Below are 17,368 nucleotides of genomic sequence, written 5' to 3'. Positions count from 1 at the left end.
AATGCCTAATCCCTGCGAGGGGCTTATTTAACCCTGCGTTTGTCCACTCCGACGTTTGTCCTGGAACCAAAATAAATATATACTTTAAACAAGGACATATTTTCCAGGTATAAGGTATAATCAACAAGTGAAATAAATCTTAAACAATATTAGGGGGGGGGGGGCAATGGAGAGGTCGTCAATTTTACTATACGTTACCCCCCAACGACAGCTGTAAAACAACGTATAGGTTTCGTTCTTTTTTTTCAAATCAATAAGCTGTATATTTTCAATGTTTGAAAAAGAGGGTAACTGGGGATTTCCTCAAAACGCCCGCATAGTCACTCAAAAGAAAGACATTGCAATATTTCCTAGCTTTTACTTTTTACACAAGAAATAGACAAAACAAGGATGAAAAAATCCATAATAGCGAATATCAGAATATAAATGTATAAAAGTCGAAATTGTAAGAAAATTTGTTGAAAAACTGCTTGAATACAAGATAATGTTTAGAGACATACTTACATATTTAGAGAAGCTTTGCATATAGCATTGTACATTGTTTCCTAGGAATTATTAAAAGAACGCACAAACATTCTGGTAATTTTAATAGAGTTGCAACGCTTTCTAAATCATACCTAACTACTACAGGAATCACAATGCAAAGTTTAAAATCGATAAGACAATTCTTAAATGCCTAAATCAAAGACGTATGGACCGACCCAAATTAAAGAAAAGCTTCGCATTTAAAAACAATTCGTGGTAAAAACTGTATTGGAAAATATTCTTTATTTACCTAAAAATTGTTATTTGTATTTTATTTATAAAGTCTTTGTATTTTTACAAATGTTTTTTTTTTATGAAAAAAAGGTATATTCTTTGAATGGATGTACTATTACTTAGATCTTACATCAGATTTTCATATTCTACAATAAAGTGTACTCTGTAGCAGGCTAAAATAACGATCTCCTCCATCCCCCCTTATCCCTCTCGTTTTCCTCCTTCTGGATAAACGGCCCGACCAATAAAAGTGGGGTGAAATTGCAACCATAAATGGACGACAATTTTTCTCCTGTTATATCATCCACTTATGTCGTATATTCTACATTCATTATTCTTTGTTAGTTCTAAATTTGTGTACACTTTGTAATGGGATTTTTTTTCAAATAGAAAATTTGCTGTTATTAATTATTTTTTTTGTAGTAAAAAAGCATGGTAACTGGTTTTAGTCTATTTTAAAGAGGAGATATGGACTCGGTAACACAATAACCCACGGTAAAATGGCTCTGGGACAATGTACCTGAAGACAAAATTATATAATTGGGCAAAAGAACTAACATCTTTTTGCAATGTACATTATTGTATTTAAGCCTTTAAGGTTGTAAGGGGTTTAGAATAGCCCCGCAAGATTAGGGCACTGCAGATGTAGGCTCCGCAGTAGATTGACAAAAAGAACTTAAAAATGTTAGATCTTTTGCCCTCCCAGGTCTTTTGTCTCTTATGTCTTTAAGTCTTTGGATCCAACACCCTAAAAATCACTGTTTTCTTTTTCAAAAATTTATCCTATTATAAAGTAGTAAGCTGAAGCGAAGGATCTCGCCAACCGCTGAGCCTATATGTTTACAGTGAAGCTTTTTATATGTCCTGGGAAGGTTTTAAACTTTTTTGGGGAGGGTGTCCTCGACCCCCTCCCCCAAAAGATATATTTAAAATGGGATGAGCTCGACTTTTCCCCCTCCTTCCCTAAGTGCTTCTAGAGGCTTCTAGGGGGCGTAGCCGCTAGTCCTATTATAAAGTAGTAAGCTGAAGTGAAGGATCTCGCCAACCGCTGAACCTATATGTTTCTCCTTTACAAGGTTTTTTAACTATTTTGGTAGTGTGTATCTCCACCCTCCCTATAAAATATGACCCCCTTTTACTAAATTTTATTTATACTTTTTTAAAAAGTGGTGGAGCTGATATGATTTTCTCTCCATTAGTGCCCCTAGAGGATTCTAGGAGCGTAGCCGCTAGTTATTATTAAGTTGATTGGCAAAAGGAGGGGGTGGGGGGGGGGGGGGGTACCAATTAATGCAGAAAATAAAGATATCCGTTACAGACTAAATATATTTATAATATATTAAAGCTTGACTTTTAAAAGTTTTTTCACTTTTTATAAATCCTATCACTTATAAAGCGAACCTTTTCTATAATTATTAAAAGCAAAGCTTTTCTATAATTAGGGTCGGTCCGGCCGTCAGTCCGTAACAGTCAGCTCTTTTTGTTAATTTGGGAATGTTAGAATAGTCATATCGATTTCAAATTTTGCATGGTGATTCATGTAGTAGTAAGGTGCGATTTAGAATACGTAAGAACTCTATAATCGTTACCAGAATGTCCATACGTCCATTTTAAACTTGATTTTCAACTTTTCTCATCAATTTTTTATGTGATATAATTATTCGATTGATCTGATTTCTAGAATACTGATTTCTAGGACAACAAAGTACAATGTGATAAGCGAAGCATTTATATAATCAATTCCTAAAATGTAAGTATGTTTTTAAAAATTGTCCTATATTTAAGCAGTTTTTTAACAATGCTCCGCTTTTATGGATGTTATCATCCTTGTTGTATAACTAAATTTAAAAAGGGGGGAGGGGATCAGAAATCATCATGCTTAGTTTATCTAAATCTATCACTTTTTATTTAAATGTTTTTTTGCCTGACCATACAACATGCTGAACTTCGCCTTTATGGATATGTCATCCTAGTTTTTCCTTTATTGTGAAAATATTATAATAATAGTAATATTGTCAGAGAAACAAGTGTCTTCTATTAAATTAGTAAGGTAATTCCGGACTTTTACTTGAGGTAGGTTTTAATTTAACTTATGTAAAATAATTTTAAATTTAACATTGATAACTCCTTCCCCCTATCATTAATTAGTAGCGAAGCTACTCTTTAATTCCAAATGTCCATCCGTCTGTCCGTAATTAATGAATAAGGGGAAACGTGTTTTCTCGGCTCCTATTCAAGATAGACAGCTGAAATTTTTAGTGAAGATTTCTATGCCATATGCCCATATAAGTTTTTGTGATTTTATCTATTCCTATTCAGGATTGACAGATGAAATTTTCAGGGATTTAATTTGCTCATATTCAACATTTTTCCATCAAGTTTCATTAAGATTTGACTATTAATTGCGGTGCTAGATCGATTCCTAGATTTAAAGGTTGGGTGATTTTAAAAGTTTTGTGATTTCTCTATTTTATCAAGTTTAATGATTTTTATATGACACTGCTCTATAGTACATTTTTTCCAGATATCCATTCCTAAATTTTGAGCTTTGCTACTTATGGATGTTGTCATCCTTGTTTATCAAATAAATTAAAACTAAAGGGGGGACTTTAGTTTTTCCCTTATACTTATTCCCTACGGGAATTACCATCGGGGCATTAACCCTGTAGGGCTACAGAGTACACTATGTAACCTAACCTAGCCTGACCTAAAGTAATATACAAATAATCAAAAAATAGACCCCTCCCACTATTTTTCAAAATAATGATTGGGGGGGGGGGGATTTATAATGTATAATTTGCAAGGGTGTTTATGTGGAGATCATCACAAAAAAAAACATTTATAAACAAATTGTTTCTTTCAAATTTTGGGGTATAGTCCCTTTTGTGGCAACGCCTCTTAAGGGGCGTTTTGTAGTATTTTTCATAATGGCTTTTGATAGGTTATTTTAGGTTATATTAGGTTAGGTGATTGCCCCGCAGTGTTAGGCAATTAACCTCACATGGTTAGAGCCCCCAGCATCAGCTAGAAATAGGAGAATAGCTTCTTAAGAGGCACTGCTATGAAAGGGACTATATCCAAATGTTAATATCTAAATTAGAAATAACAGTAATGCACTCTCCTAAACTTTTGGATAAAACAATTTAGTACATAAAATGAAAATATTTTGCTCCAAAACTAGTAAAAATCTTCTTTTAGGAGATGAAGGGAGTATTGGCAACTTTGCTTATAGTGGCAACTGTTGCCCAGGCAACTTATGTTCCAGGTAAGTAAATGCCTTGTAAGGGCTAAGGCAGGTGTTCGTTGGCCAATGACCATTGTGGTCATAAATTAAAATAAGGAAGGGTTTTATTTATTTTTATTTAACCTGGGTATAAGGATCCAGGACAAACGCAGAAGTCTCAAATGTCGGAGTGGACAAGCGCAGGAGTGTTAAAATATTAATTTAATTAGGTATTACTATAAAGATTAGGTTAGTTTAAGATATGAATGTAGAAATAACCCCCTGCACGGGTTAGACATTTAAAAACCTATAAGATGGTCTAAAGTAGGTTGGGTTAGGTTAAGTGTCCACTCCTGCATTTGTCCACTCTGACATTTGGAACATCCAACTGGCAACTAAATCTTTAATGTTTGTTTATTGTAGTCATAATTTCGGACATAAAGTCTTTCATATTTATTTGTTTGTCTCAGGAACACCTGGGGGACCTTGGTCAGAACAGGAGCTCTTGGTTGTAAAGTCCAAGTTATATGGTCTGTTCAAGAACAACTTGGCCCCAAAAGCCCTACGTCTTGCATTTCATGATTGTATGCCCTATCCCGATGGAACTGGTGGTTGTGATGGTTGCATCAACTGGGAAGGAGTAGATGTCCATATTGAAACTGACAAGTATGCCAAGAATATAACACACACTGATGTTGGTGCCAACAATGGATTAGGTGATATAGTTCGTGAGCTTGAGCTTGTGTATACTGTGGTAGATTATCCATCCAATACCCTTACCTTAGGACAATCTCTAAAGAACTCAGGTAAATCCAGAGCTGATCTTTGGGCCTATGCTGCTATTGTTGCTGTTGAGTGGGGTATTACGGCAAATAATTTAGCCTGTGTGGATTGGGATCAGCCAAATGTACCCAACAGCCATTGTGTCCATGAACCAGGCACCGAAGAATGTTTTGTGAGACCAGCTAGCCCTATTAAATTTGAGTATGGTAGAGCCGACTGCACAGAGCATGATCCTGAATTTCCATACAAATCATTAAAGAAAGAAAATCACCCTGATGCTGAGGGTAACGGACAAGAAACAATCAAGTACTTTAAAGACAACTTTGACTTTTTTGGCCGTGAAACAGCTGCAATATTTGGAGCCCATACATTTGGAAAGCCACATGTAGATATATCTCTATTTCCATACACCTGGACATCAAGTGCAGTCAATATAATCAATAATGACTACTATAAAAACATAGTTGGCAGAGACAGATGGTTTATTAATGACAAACAATGCAGACATGTTCCAGATGCCTATGGTAACAAACCTAAAACAAGATGGTTGACCCACTCAAGAAAAATGACAACAAGAGGAGGCCCTTCGTTCTGGATTCATGAAAATCATTGCTGCCCATCACTTTATAATCAAAATAACTGGTCTGCTGCAGACTACAAATGTGTAGAAGAAGCTGGACCTGGTCAATATTGCAGGCCAGATCCTCCCACAGGAAGTGACTCACCCAGGTTAGATGGTGAAGAGGATGGTAACATGAATACTGGTTGTGAAAGGTTCAAATTGATTGTTGGTGCAGATGAAATTGCTTTGAACTGTGAAATGGGTCTGTATTTAGACTTTCAGGTTACAGATGGAGTTCCACATGGCTGTCCTGGCCTTGAGCATTTCAAAGAAGAAATGGAGAGTGACAATAAAAAACCTATTTGGTCTAAACCAGCTGGGTCTTCTAAGGGAAAGGCCCAACCTGAGTGTGGTAAACAAATGATTGCTGAACCAGAAGGATCAACTCCTGTTTACAAGATAATGGAAGAATTTGCTGATGACAACAATGTTTGGATTGATGCCTTTACTCTAGCTATGGAAAAGATGATGAGAAAAGGGTATTCTGGTCTCGAAGCAACACCAGATGCCAATATTGATCAGGAATGCCCTATTCCCAAAAGAGGTGATTTTGTCACTTGTTATATGTCCGAAGAGGTTGACAACACTCAGGTTCCATTTATGATTGGTAGCCGTCTGGATAGACTTGATGGTAAAGTATTACAGTACGACTCGGAATTAGATATATTTGTCTTTAGTGAGGTGACTGGAAATTCTCATCAACTGTGGAGGATGTCAGTTGAAAACCACCAATTAATCAATGAATTTAGTGGCAAACCTTACATAGTTGAAGGAGTTGCTAGTTTTGATTTCAACACTGACGGTGATGATTATGTGGCTGTAAATCCTGTTACTGGACTTGTAGTCAACTGCTGGGCCGCAAGAAGAGAAGGCAGAGAATGTAACTTTGGTGAAGATAATGGTTCTGGTGCAATGAGATTTCATTTCATAATGGCTGGGAAATAACTTAAATCTTTGATAGAAATAAATGATTTATATACAATACATTTTGCATTACAAACTTACTTCTATTATTATTATCTAAGTTTCTCTATAATTCAAAATGTTTGCACTTGTCTATCTGAAATGTTTAGGAAGAAATGATGTGATATTTGTTGTTATCTAGGGGCTTAGCCGATAGTTTGTATATTTTATCTGAAACTTACTTAAAAGGTCAATATCATATATGAAAAATATTTCTAAAGAAAACTGACTATTTGTTATCATATGTATCTTAATCTTTGAGTAGATTCGCTCCTATGAAAATAATTTTTTACCTTGATATTGGAAGTTAAGGTTTTGAGATGGTTGAAAATTTTGGATATATTCCGGGGAAAATTCATAAACTCCGCGGTAATCTGAAAAAACAAGGACAATTCTGTAAATTGTAAGTAGCGCAGCTTACATATACTAAATGGCATTAAATATATATAGACACTAAGGTTGGTCAATTTTCACTAAACATTTTGAAATCATAGTGAGATAGTTACCTTCTATAAAACTAACTAGCGGCTACGCCCCCTAAAGGCCTCTAGGGGCACTTAAGGAGAGGAGAGTTATTTTAGTTTTTAAAAAAATGGGGGGGGATTTTTTTCTAGGGCCGATTTATCTTGGGCGGGTGGGTAGTTATAAACCTTCCCGGGACCTATGAGAAGCTACCCTGTTAAGGAGAACCCGATCGGTGCAGCTGTTAGCGAGATCCTTTGGTACAAACACACAGACAAATAGACATCCTGTTACTTTAGTATAAGGATAAGGAAATTTCCATTTATCTGAAAAGTGTATTTCCTCTATAGCAAACAAACAATTAATCATCTAACTCTGCGCACCCTAATTTTTTAAATATTTTTGTTATGATGAAATTTATGGGTATAAGGATTGCTTCAATCGGACAGAAATTCATTTTGTTTAGTGAGTGCGCTACTTAAAAAGTACATAATAGTTATGTACATTTTTTTCAACATAATCAAACCTATAACAATCCTGGCAGTAAAACTGAAAATGGTTTTAATTAAGTATTCTTTTTTACATTGTCTTAGATTTTACACAAACAAAAACTTATATACATATTCTTATTTACGTATCCGCGGAAAACCGTACCTGGGAAATTTTCTTGGATATAATTATCGTGTCCTCTAGTTGACGGGTTTCCGCTAATTCCTCTACCATTAGCAGACCTAGATACAATTGTGTTGCGTCATAATAAAGACACTAAAATGTTACCAACTTCTGTGTAACTTTAATAGTAAGAGTAGGAGGAATGCCTTGGACCATAAACTGCCGATGCAATCCTTTTTAATGCACTGCCAAAACTTCCAGAAAATGGTCGTGAAATCAACGGGTTTGTTGTCTGTTGGGTGTTATTTTACTTAATCCTCTTTTAAATTACTTAAATATTAATTACATTAATTATCCAAAGTCATTTATAAAGTATGTAAGGTAGAAAGAGATATGGTTGCATATGAAAATAGTATTTCTTTTGGCATTATGTTATTTTTATAAGAGCTAATGGCTTTGAACTTATGTCCAAGTTTTAAACTCAAATCTTCCATGATTCACTACTTTAATGAGTACATGTTGACGTTGGTCTATTGTCGACATAATAAACGAGTAAAGGTTTAATAGAGAATAAAATTTTGAACCTGTCAGGAAGAAGGGAGTTGATTGCTTGACTAATTGGATTATTTAGCAGTAAATCCTAAAAAATATAAATTATTTTCATGTATGGCTTTGAAACCGATTTATATCCGCTGGATTAGACTTCAGAGCCATACTGAAAAATCATATATAGTATCATTTTACATTATCATTTTGGATTATTTAACTGTAAATCCTAAAAACAAACTTTAAATTATTATAACCATGTTAATACTTTTTTATTGGAGTAAATTTCTTTATTTTCATGGTGTCTTGGATCTCGTAAATTAGCATGATCTTTCTTCTCCACAGTTTCGAGAAAAGCTTTGTATTGGATCTTGTACAGTTCTATGATATGGGGGGGGGGGGGAGTCACTCCCCTAAGATAATTAATATATAACGAAGAATTTTTTTGTATACCCTTTCTTTCTCCCATATTGAAAACAAACTTTATGGGCTAAGATAGGAGAAACATACAAAATCTAAAAATTTGACAAAAATCATCACTAAATCTTTCAGTATATCTACTTTTATTCACAAACTACAGCATTTGTCTTTAAATTCTAAAATAACCTATCATATAATCTATACTTACAATAAAAGAGTTTATTATATTTTATTACCTTTATATTAGACACTATGGATCTTGACTGCCTGTGTGTTACAAAAGTCCTAAAATAGAAAATACATATAATTGCTAACAATTGTGCTTCTTAAGCTGTCAAGCATACATTTGCTATCTATATAAACTAAGTAGAACAATGCCAGTTTATTTTTTTTGTCCATCTGTCAAAAGCTTAGGATTCCTTTAACCGCTGAAATGATTGAGGCCTGTTTTTTAGTGATATAACTCCCGTTTAAACCACATGGTTTTAACCTATTTTCAAGGGGGTTGGTCATTGATCCCATCCCTCTTCAAAAAAAGTAAGTAAAGAGAGTATATTGAATTTGGTGTTACCTCATTCTAGAGGCGAAGCTCCTTGAGATAAAGGAAAAAGTGAATGTTTGTATTTTAGATAACATTGTTTTCATTTGTCTCATGTATTTGTAATTACTGCGCTACCAATGATAATGATTGTCATTGTTTTAAAATAGGTTTAATTATTTATTGGGTTTTTTAAGTTTTTATGCATACAAAATATATAATTTTAAAATTTAATATAAATTTTTGTTTTAAAATTAACCACGATAATTAAAATTTTATATTTCTTTACTTGTTTAATTGAAAATTTATAATTCGTAACTTTAAATTTTTAGTGACTGCGTCTTGAAACTTTTTTTCGCCCCCTATACTTTAAAGGTTATCGATAAAAGAAAAATGTTAGAACTGTTTCCGAAAAATCTTCGAAAATTTAGCCGATTTTTAGCGATCTTAACGGATACATAGAAAAACATCGAATTCGAATTCAAGCTGCCTAAGACAGAATTGAACACAGAACAATTGGAGAGACAAAGATTAATATATCGTCAGATGAATATCTTTCAGATTGCTAAATAGCAGGGATCTCAAGGGATAAGACAATGGCCGATAAATTGATGTACATTCCCAATAATGCTACACAAAATCACCCATTCGGTAGATTACAGTCAGTGGTTGAAACGTTTCAACGCTTAACTTAATGAACCAACCAATCAAAGTTTAATAAAATAATCCCAAGGTTGTTAAGCCAACTAACAAGAAAACGATATTATAAAACTTTGGGGACTGAGGTTATTAAACAGCCCAATGTCCCCTCCCTTCCTGGCTAAATAGTACAATTGTACTTTGTTAAGCCAACAAATAAGAAACATTATTATAAACCTTTGGGGACTGGTATAATAGACAGCCCAATGTCCCATCTCTCCTGGCTAAATAGTACAATTGTACATTGTTAAGCCTTTAAATGAGAAACGTTAATATAAAACTTTGGGTACTAGTTTAATAAACAGCTCATTGTCCCTTCCCTCACTGGGTAAATTGAAACGTGTGGACATCAACTTAATGAACCAAACAATCAAAGTTTAATCAAATAACCCCAAAGTTGTTAGGCCAACGAACAAGAAAACGATATTACAAAACTTTGGGGACTAGAGTGATAAACAGTTCAATGTCCCCTCCCTCCCAAGTACAATTGTACATTATACATGACTGTTTATATTTTCACCAGACTTGCACTAAACAATTACAAAGATTGGCATGCTGAATCTAAACAAGGGTGAAAATGTTCATCATAAGTAGGTAGCACAGTCACAACATTTCTTGCTTTGAGGTAAACTAGTGGCTACGCCCCCTAGAGGCCTCTAGGGGCACAAACTATGTTAGAATCAGCTGTTCACCAAAAATATTTTATTATGTTTGGCGGCTTTTTTTGTTATTTTTACTTTCGCTTTGGAGGGTGGTGGTATCCTCCCTTAAAATAGGTATAAACCTTTCCAGCTTATGAGAAGCTACACTGTAAAGGAGAACTTTATCGGTTCAGTGGTTAGCGAGATCCTTTGGTACAAACAGACAGTTAGACTACATTCTTCTACTTTATTATAAGGATAAACTTAATACAATGCTAAAAATCTAAAGTTATATTAGAAAGTATTCAACAATTAATTAATTTAAAATTAATTTAACTGTTTAAATACAATAAAAAAAGTTTTCGAAAATTCCACTAATGGTCAGAAAAGCCTTTTGAATTATAAAATTATATTTTCAAATGTACTAAATACAAAAGTTTTTAACATAATAATATTTCTTTAATTCAGTTCGAGTCTTGGCATTTCAGACAGTTATTTTTTTAATAATGGGATCTATAATAGTTATTTATCGTTTTGTATTAGAGAGAGTTTTCCGCAGATATTAGAATGAAAAATTATAAGATTAAAATCAGTTTTGTTAGCCCCGAAGTCATCTGTAATATGATGCTATACATGAATTTTCGGTATAGCTGAAAATCGGTTCTAATCCATTGGATATTAATCGGTTTTGAGCCACAATGGAGAAAAAAAAGTTTCTATAGTGAGGGGAGCTGAGCACTATAGAACGCACGCATTGCTTGTTCTAAAAGGTCACAAGACTGCAAAAAGTATAATTTTAAAATTGAGATATTTTTATGGGTGTCGTCAAGGACAATATAAATTGTAGTGTGTCATCATTCCCCCAAAAATATCAAGAATTAAATTTGATGCTACCCCCTGAACCTTATTTCCGAGATGTTTTTCAAGCATTGCATTAACACCAGTTTTTTTAACCGTTCCTTCGACCCCTCAGGGCTAAGAAAACTGGTTTTATTCTTATAATCTTTTATTTTATTATTCGCGAAAAGCTGTCTATAATAACTATTATTAAAAATAAATAAAAAACTATGTATATCTTAAATTTCAAACGTTGTAGGCGTCCAATTATAAATTGTTTACATATTATAATTGCAATCATATTAAAGAAGCTAAATATAAATGTTTTAGCTTGGTATTTAGCTATTTTTGTTTTGTTTTATAGTGTTTTTCTTACGGAAGTGATAGTATAGAACTAAAATTGTTATTATAAAATGGTTGTCATCGTGAAAACAAAAAAAGTCATGACATTTTAAATTACTCTAAAATGTTTTGGATTCTTAGGTTTATGACTCAGGCATTACTCGTAGCGCAGCCGCTCGTAGTCGTTGGTGAGGTGATGGTTTTGAATCCAGGCCAAGACAAAGAAATAAATAGTTATTTATTGCATCGTATTATAGAAAGCTTTCCGCGGATATCGAAATGAAATATTATAAGATTAGAGATTAGCCCTGGCCTTCGGCCACTCAGGGCCAACAAAACTGTTATATACTTTTTATTTTTATTTTATTATTTGCAGAAAATTTTCTGTAATACGATGCCATACATGATTTTTCAGTATGCCTAAGATTGGGTTCTAATCCATTATCCAGCGTATATTAACCGGTTTCGAATCCATATTTGAAAGTTGTAAATACTACTGATGTGTTAGATGTTAATACCTTGACCAAAAAAACAGGCACAATTCAATTCACTTAGGACTTTACGGAAAAAGTCGCACAATCCAAGGGTTGGTGGTGCGCAATTATTGGGATGTTGGTACCTTAGGATCTTCTATACAGGCGAGTCTTTTCTTTGCTATGAACCTAGTAATAGTGTCTAACTTTTTATCTTTGTGACGTAACAAAAGTCGATGGATGAGAGGGGAGATGAGAAAGGAAACCCCTAAAAAGAGATGGATTTTTGTTACGTCACAAAGATAAAAAATTAGACACTATTACTAGGTTCCTTTGTTATCAACCCTCAAGTGGCAAAGTTAACTATAAGTAATGAAGACGAAGAAGGTCCCTCAAAAAAAATAGCATGTTATGTCATAAAAACGAGGGATTAGCCATCTCTTTTTTAGGGGTTTTCTTTCCAACTCCTTCTCTCCTCATCCCTCATTTTTATGACGTCATTGAGAGACTTGCTTCGTCTTCATAAGTAATCCTTGTCGGTCTGGATGTATTTCCAGGGAGTAAGGGAGGGACAATGGATCGAATATTCTATTTTTAAGAGACTCAGACTTTGGGTACTGACTTAAAGGGAATGTGCACGAATTCAGCAGGTTCTGACTGACTTTGGGTACTAGCGCATCAATGCCCCGCTAACTAGCTGAGTTAGTTTTGAATATAGCAGACAGAAAAGATGGCTGGTTTTAACAAAAAATTTTTCCCAACAAAATGTCATTTTATATATAGAAACTCTACTGTGATATTTATGTATTAAAAATCTAAGAACCCCTTGAGTTTAGGTTGCAGTTGAAAATATATGAGAAGGGTTGATGAAGTTCTAAACACGATTTTTCTAGGGATTAATTACAGAATGTTTACTACATTGTGATGTATTGGTAATTCAATTTTCAAGTGATTTTTTTTTCTTAGAACTAATTTTGTTCTAAATTATATTACCATGATCCCCTTACAATTTTGGTCAAATTTTCTGGATAAATCTGGTTTTCATAGCTTTTCAGCGGAAACTCTTAAATTTAATTAATTGCCCATTGTCCCCTCCCTTACTCCCTGATGTATTTCTATGATACTATTACAAATGACAACTGATCCATCCAAACCAGGAAATATGGGACCGTAAAAAATAGTAAGAGTTGTTAAACACTTTATCTCATTCGTTGGTTAAAAATCATTGGATTTCATCCCTAATTTTCGAAGTTGTACAGCAGATAACCCAAATATTGCAAAACCTATTTTCAGCTACTCCGGTGAAAGGGAAAAGCGATATAATGTATGAACAATTTATACATTATATATCCAAAATTTAAATTTTTCAAATTTTGATTTTTTTGGAAGTTTGAAGCTAGTAGTAAATATTGAGATAGGATGAGGAAACTTTGTACAAAATCGGAAACTCAAATTCAGCTGATCCAAATCTTGTAACCAATTATTGTGACCTACTAATTTCATTGGGTATTTATAACAATTACCGTCCATTGTCTTGTCCATTAATATCCCTTATCCCCCCCCCCCTCTTTATTCGTTGTACATTGTTGTACCCCCCCCCCCCCTCTATGTAATATTTTCAAAGATTCTGTATGATAATTTACTTTTTTTAAAATTTAATAAACATATGAACAAATTATTAACTTTTTGTTTATTTACTAAGTATATTTGCAATTACTTTTATTTAATGAAATCTTCCAATTTTTAACATGTACAAAACAGCCTGCTTAATTGCTTCAAGATCCATGTCAGATCTATATAGGAAATAAATGTCTATAAACGAGCTCAAGTTTTCCAAGGAATATATGATTAAAACTCATAGTGCTCCAATAATCCATAATAAACTCTCATTGCCCAGAACAATAAGACCCATTATTTTACTTTATTAAAAATAAATTCATTTTTTTCATTTCATGTTGCTATTTACCTTATATTGATGTATTTAATTTCTAATCATAAAAAAGAAAATTTAAATTTATAATATGATAAATTTAAGAAAACTATGTTTTAAAAGAATTCGATTGTGGCGACATTTTGTGTGTTCAAATATTAAACTAAAATTGTAATCATCATCATTAACCCTTTGGTGATGGTAATGTAAAGAAAAAAATATAATTTAAAAAAATCTTTTAAAAATCATTTAAATTATTAAATATTTACTTTCTTTTAGATAGTAATGCCGGGTGAGGAAAATAGATTTATTGAGAAAAAGATATGCATATAGAAAACTAGCCAATAGGGAGATAATTATATCGAGCCAATATTTAAAATAAACCCCGAACCACTTCAGTATGCAATCTACATTTTCCTGGATATTTTGTCTACGGTAGACCATAAGTGTACAGCTTTACAGTACATTGTTTCTATTTGTTAAAGCAACAAGTATGATAAAAGAAAAAGATTCTGTTTAAAGTAAAATGCTTATATTTCAATCAAAATCTATATTTTTGTATTTTTTACCGATCCACTTCATTATGCAAATCAAAAGAAAATCAATGAGAAAACGTTTGTTTTGCCCTTTTCTCCACTTTTAAAAATTAATTCTGATAAAATAACAATTTTTTAAGGGATTTATGCATTAATTATAATGAAAAACAGTTTAAGGTAGATTTTATTGATTTTTCTAAATAAGAAATAATTGAAAAAAAGAAATTCTATCCCTATCACTTTAGAGGACAGCTGCCGACCCCCAGTCTTATGGATGAAGCTAAATACATGTAAAAAATAAAAATTTGCCTGAAAAGTATACAAAAATGTTTTTTGATGTGTTAAAATAATCCATTTTAAAATCTTGATTTTGAGGATGATGGCCTTTAAGATGCTCTTACTGGTGGTGATGGCGAGCTAAATGTTATCAAAGTGCATGCCCTTGAAGAAAACTTATATATTAAACTATGGTCCAATTTTTGTAGTCATAGAAGCCTCCAGCCAAGCAATATTAAAAAAGAAAAAAATTGCAATTTTAATTACTAAAATTCATAAAGTAAATAATGTAGTTTTTAGATAATGGTTATATTTCATGTCGAGAGGCTCTACTGGAGGCTGCTATGACTACAAAAAATGGTACATAGGTTAATAGACAAGTTGTTGTAATGGTCATGTACTTAGATAACATTTAGCTCACCTTCACCACCAGTAAGAGCATCTTAAAGGCCATCATCCTCAAAATCAAGATTTTAAAATGGATTTTTTTAACACATCAAAAAACATTTTTGTATACTTTTCAGGGTAATTTTTATCTTTAACATGTATTTAGCTTCATCCATAAGACTGAGGGTCAGCAGTTGTCCTCTAAAGTGATAAGGATAGAATTTCTTTTTTTCAATTATTTCTTATTTATAAAAATCATTAAAATCTACCTGAAACTGTTTTTCATTATAATTAATGCATAAATCCCTTAAAAAATTGTTATTTTATCAGAATCATTTTTTAAAAGTGGAGAAAAGTGCAAAACAAACGTTTTCTCATTGATTTTCTTTTGATTTGCATAATGACGTGGATCGGTAAAAAATAAAAAAATATAGATTTTGATTGAAATATAAGCATTTTACTTTAAAAAGAATCTTTTTCTTTTATCATACGTGTTGCTTTAACAAATAGAAACAATGTACTGTAAAGCTGTACACTCATGGACTACCGTAGACAAAATATCCAGGAAAATGTAGATTGCATAATGAAGTGGTTCGGGGTTTATTTTAAATATTTAATATGGTTATACGTTATTATAGAGAGGCAATGCTCCTTATTAACTATCTTTGGTTTAATAAAACAGTAAAACGACCACAGTAAAACAATTATTAACAATTCCTTAATTTATTTCTTACATTAATTAGTAGAAAAGCGACTCTACAACTAGTGTTTATCCGATCGTTTGTTTGAACGTCAAAGATAATATCAACTTTAACTGCTGAAATGATTGAGGCCTGCTTTTTAAGAGCGAAGCTTTTCTATAATTATTAAAAGCGAAGCTTTTCTATAATTAGGGTCGGTCCGTCCGTACATCCGTAACGGATAGCTTTTTTCATTAATTTAGGCATGTTAGAATTGTCCTATCGATTTTAAATTTTGCATGGTGATTCCTTTAGTAGTTAGGTACGATTTAGAAAGCGTAGCAACTCTATAATCATTACCAAAATGTCCGTACGTCCATTTTAAACATGTTGATTTTTTTACTTTTTTAACATCAAATTCTTATGTGAACTAATCATCTGATTGATCTGATTTTTGGTATATTGATTCCTGGGACAACAAAGTATAATGTAATAAGCGAAGCAACTCTATAATTAATTCCTTAAAATGTAAGTATGTCCATAAACATTATCCTGTATCAAGCAGTTTTTTAACAAATTTACTTACAATTTTGCTTTGACCCTTATGAATTTATATTATGATTATTCATTTCTGACACTATTCAAGTGTTAATGTCCGTTTGTCCTACCGTTTCAGTGCTTCGCTTTTATGGATGTCATCCTTGTTAGTGATATAACTCCCGTTTAAACCACATGGTTTAAACCTATTTTCCAGGAAGATGGTCATTGATCCCCTCCCTCTTCAAAAAAATAAGTAAAGAGAGAATATTGAATGTGGTGTTACCTCATTCTAGAGGCAAAGCTCCTTGGGATAAAGGAAAAAGTTTTCATTTGTCTTTATTTGTAATTGCTGCGCTATTAATGATCATGATTGTCATTGTTTTAAAATAAACTACGATAATTATAAGTTTATATTTCTTTAATTGTTTAATTGAACATTTTTATCTCGTAACTTTAAATTTTCTAGTGACTGCGTCTTGACATTGTTTTTTACATACTTTAAAGGTTTTCACACCTTGGGGACGGATTTACCACTTCTCTTTTTTCGATAAAAGAAGTTAAATGTTAAAAATGTTTCGGAAAAATCTTCGAAAATTTAGCCGATATAGCGATCTTAACGGAAACATAGAAAAACATCGAATTTGAATACAAGCTGCCTAAGACAGAATTGAACACAGAAGAATTGGAGATATAAAGATGAATATATCGTCAAATAAAAATATCTTTCAGATTGCTAAATAGCAGGGATCTCTAAGGATAAGACAATGGCCGATAAACTGATGCACATTCTTAATAATGATACACAAAATCACCTATTCTGTAGAATTACAATTAGTGGTTGAAACGTTTCAACGCTTAACTTTATGAACCAACCAATCAAAGTTTAATAAAATAACCCCATTAAGCCAACGAACAAGAAAACGAACAAGAAAACGATAAAACTTTTGGGACTGGTATATTAAACAGCCCAATGTCCCATCCCTCCCTGGCTTAATTAAAACGTGTGGACATCAACCTAATGAACCAACCAATCAAAGTTTAATAAAATAACTCCAAAGTTGTTAAGCCAACAAATAAGAAAACGATAAAACTTTGGTGA

The 17,368-nt window shown here is 32.8% G+C and overlaps 2 protein-coding genes across 2 annotated transcripts in view; one reads left to right on the top strand and one right to left on the bottom strand.

Annotated features, from left to right (window-relative positions):
• The window catches only part of LOC145333347 (uncharacterized), a 111,535-nt gene that overhangs the window by 11,581 nt on the left and 82,586 nt on the right, over positions 1-17,368 (bottom strand). The window contains exons 9-12 of the mRNA XM_080178465.1: positions 8,627-8,675; positions 8,009-8,064; positions 7,467-7,543; positions 6,644-6,724 (exon numbers count right to left, since the gene is read on the bottom strand). Of these exons, the coding sequence (XP_080034591.1) occupies positions 6,644-6,724; positions 7,467-7,543; positions 8,009-8,064; positions 8,627-8,675 (263 nt within the window). The remainder of the gene's footprint in view (positions 1-6,643; positions 6,725-7,466; positions 7,544-8,008; positions 8,065-8,626; positions 8,676-17,368) is intronic.
• On the top strand, positions 3,938-6,388 carry LOC145333511 (uncharacterized). The gene is made up of 2 exons (XM_080178670.1): positions 3,938-4,024; positions 4,453-6,388. The coding sequence occupies exons 1-2, from the start codon at positions 3,961-3,963 to the stop codon at positions 6,330-6,332; spliced, it is 1,944 nt and encodes a 647-aa protein (XP_080034796.1). The 5' UTR covers positions 3,938-3,960; the 3' UTR covers positions 6,333-6,388.

This window comes from Acartia tonsa, chromosome 12 (genome assembly GCF_053477335.1).
Source record: "Acartia tonsa isolate MP-2025a chromosome 12, ASM5347733v1, whole genome shotgun sequence".
Lineage (NCBI taxonomy): Eukaryota > Metazoa > Arthropoda > Copepoda > Calanoida > Acartiidae > Acartia > Acartia tonsa.
Note: the sequence above shows the minus strand (reverse complement) of the source record. Positions and strands in the feature narration are given on the sequence as shown.